The 12,508-nt window shown below is 31.5% G+C and overlaps 2 protein-coding genes across 3 annotated transcripts; one reads left to right on the forward strand and one right to left on the reverse strand.

Annotated features, from left to right (window-relative positions):
* Window positions 1-582: 582 nt before the first annotated feature.
* LOC129295179 (uncharacterized) lies at window positions 583-6,177 on the reverse strand. 2 transcript variants are annotated; one of them, XM_054933659.1, is made up of 10 exons: window positions 6,071-6,177; window positions 5,777-5,903; window positions 5,497-5,557; window positions 5,235-5,367; window positions 4,863-4,986; window positions 4,658-4,714; window positions 4,475-4,571; window positions 3,078-3,285; window positions 1,314-1,374; window positions 583-982 (listed from the first exon to the last, which is right to left on the reverse strand). In XM_054933659.1, exons 1-10 carry the CDS (start codon window positions 6,145-6,147, stop codon window positions 920-922), a joined length of 1,008 nt encoding a protein of 335 aa, XP_054789634.1. In that variant the 5' UTR covers window positions 6,148-6,177; the 3' UTR covers window positions 583-919. The 2 variants fall into 2 exon arrangements, with proteins under 2 accessions (XP_054789634.1, XP_054789641.1); XM_054933666.1 differs by lacking the exon at window positions 5,497-5,557 and having other exon boundaries at window positions 5,235-5,344.
* A 2,061-nt stretch (window positions 6,178-8,238) lies between these two features.
* LOC129294506 (uncharacterized protein At3g28850) lies at window positions 8,239-9,639 on the forward strand. Its single transcript, XM_054932942.1, has one exon. It carries the CDS (start codon window positions 8,394-8,396, stop codon window positions 9,411-9,413), a length of 1,020 nt encoding a protein of 339 aa, XP_054788917.1. The 5' UTR covers window positions 8,239-8,393; the 3' UTR covers window positions 9,414-9,639.
* The last annotated feature ends 2,869 nt before the right edge of the window (window positions 9,640-12,508 follow it).

Consider the following 12,508-nt stretch of genomic DNA (forward strand, 5'->3'; position numbering starts at 1 on the left):
ATTAACCCTTGAAATAATATCTTGACTGGTCATTTCAATATCTTGTTTTAAATACACAAAATAGCTTCAAATATTTTCTGTGCACATGCCACCTCATTTATAATGAAATCATTCTTCAAACCCTTGTCTATCATTATTGGTACTTGACTGGTATAGAATACAATTACCGTTCCTATTTTAAAAAAAAAAAGTTATTGCCCTTCCATTTGATTCTTGTCTGTCCACACAGCACAGTTCCCGAACCACTTGTACTAAGATCTTTCTTCAAATTCTTGTCTATCATTATTTGATACTTTCAGGATTCCTGTTGTTCAATTTGACTCACATACACATGCCAGACTGCAAGCATTTCTGGGCAATGCGTGCATCCATAAAGCAGAGAAAAATGCATAATTGGTATTTAAAAAAAAAAAAAAGCATAATGACAGAAGTATGAACTAGCCAAATAACAATGAACTAGATTAAGGACATTCATTATTGCCTAAGATAACATATCACCTACCTGGACCTAGTGAAGTTGAGAATGGTGAATTTGGATAAAGTTTACTTTTCAGTTTTACTAAATTTGTCAAAACACAGCACTTGTCAACTTCAGGGAATTCCCACATCCCACTATCATTTTCTTCAACAAAATTATAACTTGTGGGTATTTTTCTACAAATCAGCGAGACGTAGTTGCTTACGTAAAGAAAGAATTTTGACATATCATAATTCTGTTTTAAACCGTGCAGCAACCCCAATCAACTGCACCTAAATTAGAGCTCATAAACATTCTTCCACGTAAGACAACTCTACTGGAGAACCCTATAGCAAAGTGCAAACATGCAATCCTTGAACCTTCTATCAAGTAATATCTACCTTGAGAAAAATGAAACAAGAAGAATATGAATGCAGCAAGAATACATAGTTGTAGCAATGATCACTCCTCCTTTGAGCACATTGAAGAGACCAACTTGACAATCTGTGTCATTGGTGCATCATTCTGCAGGAAATAATTTTAGTTAAAATTAGCCACATAGTGTTTCTTTTTGTTTTCTTTTTAAAATGATCACTTCAATTGAACAAGTTTTATGGAAGTTGGTGTCAGCTACACATAGTTTCCATAAAACCTATTAGTATTTCATTGAAAGAGTAAAAGTTATCATCTAAAGTCCAATCACCAGATGTATCTATGTATAAAGTTTGACATTATGAAGTTATTCTTCATCAATATATAGGTACCATAGGAAATAAACATAATTGCCATTGTGGTCATATATATTGGAAGAAACCAAAAATATGATGATATATTGCATTGTATCTGGTCAACTTACCAGAAGAACAACATCAAACGATTCTTGATAGCAGCTAAGTGAGTTCTCAATGTTGTGATTCCTGATAAAAACAAAATGGTACAGCAGCTCAGTAATTTCTTGTTTTTTCAAAACTACTACACCAAATTACTGCAAGAAAGGGAAATTAGAATTTGAAGAACAACTATAAAGATGTCCATTTGCAGACAGAATAAACATTCAAAGAAACAGGAAGACATTGCTCAAACTATATCAGGTCATTTGAGAAGACAAAACAAAAGGCTTCTCTGAGAATTATGTCAATTATGGCATAATATCCAAAGACTTCCTACAGTCGTCCCAAACCCTCAAAGCACGATGAACAAAATAGAATCAGATCGTGAATGTAACTTGTGGCATTATGCATTTAGGAGGTAGAGGAAGAAGGGCCAAAAAAAAAAAAAAAAAAACCCTATCACATCCGGAATCTAGATCATAAAACAGGTGATATCAGTTTAATTTTTTTTTTTAAAAATGATGACAATTTGCTTTTCAATGTTCTTTGGCCTTTTATTCATAAGCTGAGCTAGCAAAGTTTAATGTTTTCTCAATTATCCCCCTCATATGCTGTCATTCAATGCTTTAAATTAAAGCTACTAAGAATCTTTTGGAAAAAAGTTGAGAGAACTTGATTAAATACTTATTTTGCTATCGCTACAATGTTGCTTCATTCCTCTCTTGAATCAGCTCAATGTCGACATTTTCATAAACCAGTTCAATATCAATTTGCTATGAACCTACTTGCAACTGATCAAACTAAACAAAATTTTATTGTGTGAGAGAGAGATGAGCCATCAGTCCAATATAAACCACCAGTTTTGTATTTTTATCCTCAAGCTTTACTTGCACAGCTAATTTAGGATGCACTTGGCAGACAATTATTTAGTCCTCCCTCCCATCCTTCTCCGTGTAGATATAAGACAGCAGGAAACCATCTAAATTGTAACGCAAAAGTTTTTTATTTTTGTTTTCTTCTGTTAATTTTCTTCCCAGTGTACTCATACATGTATTATTTTTTTTAAAAGAATGAATCCCTGAATAAATTTTGGGAAAAAATAATTTCATAAATTGACACAACTGACTTCAAGAAATTAATTAGCTGATCAATTATAGATAGAATGTTTGCATTTTACATCACCATTATTTTGACATGTGATATAATGTCAAAGAATCTGACTATGTTGCAACTTAAGTATAAGATACTATCAATGATTATTGTATCATTATATGATTATGATAAAGAGTAGATAAACAACCAAAATAGTAATAGTTGTTGGTGGTCTTTATACGAGCATCCACAACACAAGCATATTGTTGTACAAATATATATCTATATTTGTGAAATATTACAGTGAATTAAAAAGAAAAAAGGAAAAAGGCAAAGGGATAATACAGATTAAGGAGTGTAAGACAAATGATCTTCTTTCAACAAGGCACAAGACATATAGAGAAAGAAGATCGAGCAAAACAGTCTAGATGTCTCGATGATATACAAGTGTATCTTGATTTTCATATTCATCAAATTGGACAAAATCCCATCAATCAACCATAGTCCCCTGGCTTTATCAAGGGCATGGAACCAACCATTTAAAAACTATCACAATGAAATTAGGTGACCCACAGTGACATTCATATGTTCTTTTCATAATTGGAGATAAATTTTACACGTTTCTTTTCTTAATTGTGTATGTGTGTGTGTGTGTTTGTTGTTATTTGACACGGAAGAAAACAATACTTTTAACTTACAAGAACCCCACAGATATTCGAGTCTCGTAATTCAAACCATCAGACATTCCCAAGTCTCCAACGTGGTCACCAAGAAGAAGAACATTGGTTCTATTCTTGACCGAGGCATTGTCTTCAGTAGGATCATCCCCATCACCCAAATGACTATGAACAGGAGTACCCATATCAAGGGCATGTTCATTTTTGTTAAGGCTATGAATCAATTTTCCTGTGTGAATGAAGTTGGTATGTTAGGAAAATACAGAAAGGAGATTTAAAAGCCACCAAAGATTATTGGTTCATAACAAAGCCAATGAGAAAGATTCAGCCAAGTAAAATGTTGCAATTCAGCTACCTCAGAATATAGTAATTATCCAATGAAAGCTATATGGGAAAATCTATCAATTTACAGTATTATAACTATATATTCAATTATTGTGTTTTCTAGCATGGCAAAGCATGCTACTGCAACTCATAAGGATTGCATATTACTGCAACTTTTTCAGGTTACTAAATCTAAATTCGTTGTCTGTGTCTATATGTCAACATCTTCAATATTGTAGTATGAGGAATTCCAGGTAGAAACTGGAGAGCCATTATTTGATTACACCCAGGGAGACAATAATCGTAGGGCAGTAGATAGAGAAATATGCTAGTCGATACACAGAAGTAATTATTATTAAAGTGTCGATTGTCAACTAGACAAACATTTACGTTACTTTACATACTAAGATGCTTGAAGCCAGTTATTAGCAATAGCAAGAGGTATTAGTGGTCCTATAACACAAATGATTCAGTGATGCAGATTCCTGAACTATTTGCTGATCTAACAAGAAATTACTGATAGATTATCCTCACCCATGCGTCTTAAGTAGATAATTTCTCCAGAAGGATCATTATAATTAACAGAACTTCAACTGAGACTTGAGAGCTCATATCGTAAAGAATTTGGTCAGGTTTACATTGCCTTAGAGGTTATATAATTTGGGCACTCCCTGACAATTCATAAGCTCACCTAGGATGTTACTCAAGAATTCCTGCGTCCTGACATCGACAATGTTATTTCACACATTAAAGTATTGACATAATATAGGCCATCATTGGCTGTATTCCTTCCATGCATGGAATCAATTAACGTAGCAGTACACAACAAGACACGTGTAAAATTTAAAACATTATCTGCCAAATCCTAAGTGACATCTTCATAAAGACTTTCCTCATTTAGGAAATGACAGAACAAGTACTGAAGACCTTCACATTGTTTTTCCAAAAATTTGCATCACCCTTGTTGGAAATAAGGAAAAAAAAAAAAAAAGAGATCTTCTGAAATGAAGAATTTAAAACGTGTATGTCAATTTCAAGAGTGATATGAAGAACCAACATGACACAGCTAATCGACATTGACTACATGGATGCACCTTTAAAAGATGCAAGGTGGCCATCATCATCAAACACCATTCTGTTGGATACTATCCTCACATTTGTGAAAATTCTATGAAGTTTTTGTCTTAGAACCTGTTACAACCAAAAGAAGAGTCCACTGCACTTAAGAGGCAAAAATAACAACAGAGTAAAGCATAAAAAAAATTGAATATGCAGACCTCTTCTATGATATCACCAAGGCCTGCAGAGAATATTAACACAGGAATGCCTTTTTCCTGCAAAGTACAAGTGGAAAATGGGAATTCATGTCAGTTTGCATACCATATTGAGAAATCATATTCAAGTGATTCACTTTATATAAGAACACATTCACTAGATGAAAGAATGGCATGCAGAACATTTTCCAAAATATAGGAAATATACCTCCAAAAACTCAAATAGTTCGAAAACACCCTCCCTGAAAGCAATGTTGCCATTAGCAACAGACTGTATTATTGACTCATTTGTAAGTCCCCCCTCAATTAAAAGAGCATGACTTTTACTCCACCTAAATGAACAATTAGCAATATGAGTGTTTGAAACCAAAGTAGGCTATTGCAGAAGCAAGATTATTCATAGACTTATAGATGATAAAGTTAGTTTAGCAACCACGATATGAACTTGTGAATTCAATTTTATCATCATGTTGGAAATAATCAGTGATTATGCAGTTAAAGCAGGACGCATTAGTGTCGATATTGAATGCTATTCCTAAATTAATGCATACTTTCTCCACTGGGAAACTGCGTCACATACCATTCTTCCATGAGCTTAGTTTTCTCTTCAAGTCCGATATCTGGTGAAAATTCTAATGGGTGGTAATACTCATATAACTCCTGTCTTTTGGCATCGTACTTTGGATTACCCTGTTGCACAAGGCCATGACTGCCTGCACGCTTTTAGGGATAATAGACCTAAAATCCATCTGACAGTTCTCTCTCCCTTCCTTAGAAAGGAAATTTCATAAAAGCAACGATTTGAAAACGGAGAAATTAGAGAAGATTCATAGAGAACGTACTTTGCCCTCGACTTCCATTAACCCAGAACTTGGTTAATGTGGCATCAAAATCAGCAATCACCTGGCACCAGAAAATTGTGAATATAATGATGAATTGAAAACTTGATTATGCACCATGAGAGCATAGCAGAAACTAAAACCCGGCACCAAATGCGACCACTTTTCTCAGACACTACATGGATTGAATTCACTGAGACGATAAAAATCATGAAATAACCTATAAAAATGTGACTCTGTATTATTATGAGAAACGTTAATAACCAAAAATGCATATGAAAACCTGAAGTTTTTGAGGACCAGCTGAACGAATTGCTGCAATTTTATTGGCCAGCGAATCAGGGTCACCCACAATCAATTCTGGATCTCCGTCGGCAACACTTTCTTCCATTTCCAAGTGTTTCCAAAACCTAACACAACAAAACGAAACCCTTGAAAGAAAAGAAATATGGACGCAATCACAAGGCTATTTGAAGAGCGAGGCCTATGTAATCCCCAAAAGGAAAAAAGAAAAATGAAGCTCACGGAAAGGTAAAGGAAGGTTTGAGAAAGAATAACATCAAAGGAGGGAATTAACCTGAAGCAGCGGCGAAAGAAAGGTTGGCGAAAAGTGCCAAGGGGTATGCTGGTAAAGCCATTAACGCGAGAACTCATTCGCTTAGCGAGAGGGAAGGGGGGGGGGGAGTGGGGGTGGAGAGCTTAGAGATTTTTTTTTTTTTGTTTTGTTTTTTGGATCAAAAAGAGAGAGCTCACAGACAATGCCACGTAATCATTAACGAAGCCTGGCGCGTATTTATTTTTCCGCGGCCCCGAGGACCTTTTAGTTTTTTAACGTAAAATAATCGCGAAGTTTAGTAGTTAGTGCTCCATCACGTCGCAAATTATCATGTACACCCTCCGATTTCATTTATAAATTATATTTTATAAAATTTATTTAATCTTATTTATAAATTATAATTTAACTTTATTTTTGTAAAAAAAATAACATAACATTATTTTTTATATTTTTTATATAAAAATATATTTATAATTATACACACTTTTATTTTTTATATTTTTTTATATTGATATTGATGAAATTGATAAAAATAATTTATAAAGAGAATTAAAGGAATAAATATTAATTTAAAATATTTTATAATTTAACAAAAACATATATTTTTAAAACATATATGTAATGATGTTTTAAGATGAACTAAAATTTAAGAAATTAATTAATGTTTATATATTTTTTTTAAAAAAGAAAATTTTGTGTTCCCATATTTGAGCCTATTCTATCAGCTCAATCAGACTTGAACATTTAAAAAAAAAAAACACAAAAGAAAATATCAATCTCACGGCCTTTAGATTTTTTGAGTAATCAATTTCAGTCCTTTCGGCTAATATATATATATATATATATATCAGTCCACCACTTATAAGGATACCTTTAAAAACAAAACAAAAATGTAATTTTATTAAATGAGGTCCTAATTTTTTTTTTAAACTTTTTCATCTTGGCTGTGAGGCTTAGCATGAATTAAGTGTTTTAAACTGTAGACTGAAGATAAACCTTCTTTATAATTTTCTCCCTTTGCCAGAGACTTGTTCATTTTATAAAGGTTTTGTGATGTAGTACATTTTTAGAAAGTATTTCAATCTAAATTTCTTGACCAAACAGGATAAAAAAAGAACTTCTTAAGGCCTAAAATTTTACTATAGACCAATACTAATGAAATAAAATTAAAATGTTCAAAAAAATGATAAAATTAACTCTTTCATTCCATAAAACCGTGCACACAAGCAACTTCAGTAAAAAAATTAATTGCTATGAAAAATAAACAACTTCAATATAAAAAATTTATAATTTTATTTACTATGATAATAATAGTTTGAATAAAAATAAGTGAAACTATGTACACTAACAACACTTATAAAAAAAATTAACCACTTCATTATAGGAAATGAATAATTTTAGTATGAGAAATTTGTAACTATTTAATAAAATTAAGTGAAACTATGCACACAAAAACTCTCATTGAAAAAATGACCATGTCAATATAGCTATTGAACAATTATAGTATAGAAAATTTGCAACTCTTTTTGTCAAAATAACAACATTAAGAATAAAATCAAGTGAAATTATATACATAAACAACTCTTATAAGAAAATTAATCACTTTATTATAAAAAACGAACAACTTTAATATGAAAAATTTATAAGTGTCTTTTAATAGGCTTAAATCACTAGAGATAATGAAATAATTTTAATTTTATTTCATTACCATTAAGCTACAGTGTAATTTCAAAATAAGAATATCTACTCATGATTTGACATCCTATAATCATTTACTTTTTGAATTTTATTTATAAATTATTTTTAACATATTTTATCAATATTAAAAAAAATCATAGTTTAACTCTATCTTAAAATTTAATAAATTCTCAACTTTATTTTTATTAAATATATACAATTTAATAACATATTATCTCTCTTTAATATTTAATGGAAGGTAAAAAATTTATAATAAAAAATTAATGACATATTTTATAAATAAAATTAAAAAAAATTCTTTCTGCCATATAAATCAGGTCAATTTATTCTATCAGAGTTTAGAACACGTGGAACGCCTTCAACGGCCCGAAGCATCCGTTGGCATATCATTTGTCGCTTGGCAGATTTTTTTTTTTTTTTTGTCCTCGACCAATATCCCAAACACCGCCTTCGAAATTTAAAATTAGCCAAAAATCTAACTAGCCGTTGAAGCTCTGTCCCTCTCAGGCGACTTGGAAGAAGAGAAGGCGAAGAACAAAAGAAAGTCTAAGCTCTCTGATTTTCTGAGTTCATCTCCACTACGTAAATCCAAACCGACCTGAATTTTTTTTCATCGAATAATTTCAAACCCAGAGTCCTCGTTGGGATGAAAGGAAAAATTCTCAAGAAGCTCAAAACCATCCGACCCGTTGATTATCTGAAGCAGGATCGAGTTATCCAGATCAAGGCACTCAATGGATATGTCGAATCTTTCACCAACAGCTCAAGTTTCAACCTTAAGAACCTGTTTGTTTCCCAAGAAAATGAGCCCAGGAAAGTTGAGGTACGAGAAGCCGAGGTGATTGATTTGTCGGACCGCATGAGAGATCTTGAAAACGAATACATTGACGACAAGGAGAACATTGGGCCTCCATGTCTGAGATCAAAAGAACAAGATACGTCAAGATCGTCAAAACCAGCCCCATTATCGGAGATTGACATCTCGTCTTTCCGGCGACCCGACATGAACTCGGATAGCCTATTCGACCCGCTTTTGCTGGCAGCATTCGAGCAAGCAGTGCAGGAACATGTTGAAATGAGAAAGTCAGCAGAGAAAATTGAAGATGTTGAAGAACTATTTAAAGAAGAAGAAGGAGAAGAAGAAGAAGAAGGAGAAGAACTGCCATGGAAGCTTCTGGAGGTATTTGAAGAAAAGTATCCACCTGGGGGTAATGACTCTGTAATTCTCTACACAACAACATTACGAGGAATCAGAAAGACATTTGAGGACTGCAACAAAATTCGTTTTCTGTTAGACAGCTTTAAGGTTGTTTACATCGAAAGAGACACATCAATGCACATGAAGTTTAAGGAAGAGCTATGGCAGATCCTAGATGGGAAGACTCTGCCTCCAAGGCTGTTTGTGAAAGGAAGATACATAGGAGGAGCAGAAGAAGTTCTAAATTTGCATGAACAAGGCAGGCTTAAACCACTATTTGCAGAAATCCCAGTGAGAAATTCTAACACTTCATGTGAAGGATGTGATGGGGCTCGATTCATGATATGCTCTAGTTGTAATGGGAGCCACAAGATCATCATTGAAGAAGAAGATGAAGAGAAACAGAGCAATCAATGTGTGGATTGTAATGAGAATGGTTTGATTATCTGTCCCTATTGCTCCTGCTAGCCGATGAACATGTTTATTGTTATTCTTGTATGTAATTTTTCATTTCTGAGAAGCTTGGTGATTAGTAAGAAGATTCTTTCAATTATTCTTTGGCTGGGCGATGAACTGATGATAGATGGCTGAAGAAGAACAGGCAAGTGGAATGTCTGATTCATTATTGAGAACCTTATATGATATTGATTTGTTATATGTAAAATTAAGAGATGGCAATAAATTAAAGTGTGATTTTTGGGAACTTTTTTTTTTCTTTTCTTTTTTTGAGTGAAAGAGGAATAATATTAACAAATATTTACAAGTACAACAAAGTGGCAGCCAACAGATTTGGCTTAATGATCCAATGAAAAAGCTAATCACAAGTAGATCGAACAATTCGGCCCAAAAAAAAAAGTAAATCTAACAAGGGAAAATTGGTATAAAAAACACCTCATCATCAAATTAATTGTTAAAAAAGAGTTGGAAACTTTTGGAGAATGAGATCCTTCACTGGCATTAATTGCTGAGGGCTAAATGAACTAAATGCCCTTCTTGTAAAAAAAAAAAAAAAAAGCACGAGCAAGGTCCTTTATTATCAATATTTCATAAAAGGTCTTTTGCTATTAATATGTCACAAGATCCTTTGCTATCATTAATTTTATATCAACACTTAAAATAAGGTCATTTATTGTCAATATATTGAAAAAGGTCATATGCAGTCGTCTTTAGTCATATGCATTAATTCTTCCACTATATGCATTTAAATTTTCATTATATGCAACAAAACCTGCATTTATTCAAATAATATTTTTTGATATTTTGAAAATTTTAACTTAGAAGCAGTTTATAATACTAGAAGTAAGGATTTTCAGTCAAATGTAATGATTCTACCACTATATGCATTTGAACTTTAATTATATGTTAGAAAACTTTCATTTGTTCGAATAACACTTTTATATATTCAAATATCACTCATCAATTTCTCTTATAGATATTTTTGGAAGCATATGCAATCTTTCATCCTTGATATATGATTAATCTTTAATGAAATACAAATTTCTTTCACATATTCAATTAACATTTTTGCATATTCAAATATCACTCATTAATTTTCCTTATGGATATTTTTGAAAGCATATGCAATCTTTCTTACCTAGTATGCGACCAATCATCAATGAAATGCAAATTTTTTACACATATTCGAATAATATTTTTGTATATTCGAATATCACTCATTAATTTTCCTTACGGATATCTTTGGAAACACATGCAATCTTTATTCTTTGAAATGTGATTGATCTTTATTGAAATATAAATTTTTTCACATATTCGAATAATACTTTTAGATATTTGAATATTATTCATTAATTTTTCTTATGAATATTTTTGAAAGTATATGCAATCTTTTTTTCCATGGTATGCGATCAATCTTTAATGAAATGCAAATTTCTTACACATATTCAAATGACACTTTTGTATATTTGAATATCACTTTTAAATTTTTTTATGGATATCTTTGAAAGCATATGCAACATTTTTTTCTCGATATGCGATTGATCTTCAATGAAATGTAAATTTCTTTTATATATTCAAATAACACTTTTATATGTTCTAATAAATGGAGGCCTATTTACAATTTATTGAAGTGATGTTCAAGTATCCAAAATGGTTATTCGAATAAATGAAAGAAAAATTACATTTTTAAGATATCTAAAATGCATATTTGAATATGGTTTAGTACTTGAGATTTAAATATTACATTAATGTTTTGTTTTCATGGTATCACAAATATATATTCTAAAAATGCAAATGAAAATTTTAAAAACGCATATGGATATTCTGAAAAAAGTATATGGATATTCTAAAAGTACATATGAATATTCTAAAACCACATATGGATATTTTGAAAAATTGTTCATTTTTCATAAAAACACTAAAGGATATTCTAAATGGTCACTATTGTTATATGTAAAGTTTAATCACACCAACTTAAACTATAAAGAACAACAATTAAACACCAACAAATTACATTTATCATTAAACAATAACATGCTTTTACATCCCTTAACAACATTTACTATGTTACATTATAATAAGATAGTACAAGAATCTAGATATTGTTGGCCAAACATCTTTAAATGCAAGTGCAACATTCTCATAGTAAAAGTAAGGAGATATAATGTCATTTTCTTCCACATTATCATAATTATCACTCTCCAAATCAAAATTTTCTCTTCTTTCTTTTCCACTAAAGTTGCAACTTATATACATTACCAAATGAGAGTCAATCAATAAAGCCTTAGCATCTGCATTTGCACCCTCCACTTGACCATTTGCATTCCCCATTTTGTCTACCCACCTTGGCATAAGCATAATCATCAATCAAGCTTTCAAAGAGACATAAAATTGTTGCCATATACATAACATGTTTATTGTACTCTAGTACTACAAATTATCTCTCATAAATAAGCAATGCTCATTGACAATTTAAGATCTTACTTAACCAAATTCCTTATAATAAAAAAAAGAGCTCATGTAACCATAATTTGAAATTAGATTACATGACTTAATTATGTAGCAATATAAAAATTGCTATAGATAGCTTAGGAGATGGGACTTGGGAGTACCTAAAATGAAGTCATTAATGAAAGCATTACAGAAATAATAATAGCAGAAAGATGTTCAAATACTCATAATTAACACGCCAAGTTTTCAACAAGAATAGGGTAAAGATAAAGCTTTCATTAATTAAGCAATCCATTTAAAGATTCTAAATATGCAACTTTAAGCTAGAAGATTTGTTAATTGAGCAAAGCAAACATTGTAGAGGTAGTGATCCATTATGCAAGTAAGGAAGTACGAAGAGGAAGTAAACCAATCCATATCAGTAATTAAGCAAAGCAATCTAATTTGTCATGCTGGAAGTACGAAGAGGAAGTAACATTCATAAATGAAGACTAAGGAAGTAATACTAAGAAATTCATTTTGCAACTTTAACCCAAAAGATTTGTTATAACTAAAGATTGAAGGTTAAACATATCAAAATAGATACATTTCAATCCAAAATTTTAAATAGAAGTCAAAGAGTAATAGAACAATGAAAAGTGATAAATTTTCACAAG

This window comes from Prosopis cineraria, unplaced genomic scaffold, assembly GCF_029017545.1.
Source record: "Prosopis cineraria cultivar Desert tree isolate PC_DT_omini unplaced genomic scaffold, ASM2901754v1 PC1, whole genome shotgun sequence".
Classification (NCBI taxonomy): domain Eukaryota; kingdom Viridiplantae; phylum Streptophyta; class Magnoliopsida; order Fabales; family Fabaceae; genus Prosopis; species Prosopis cineraria.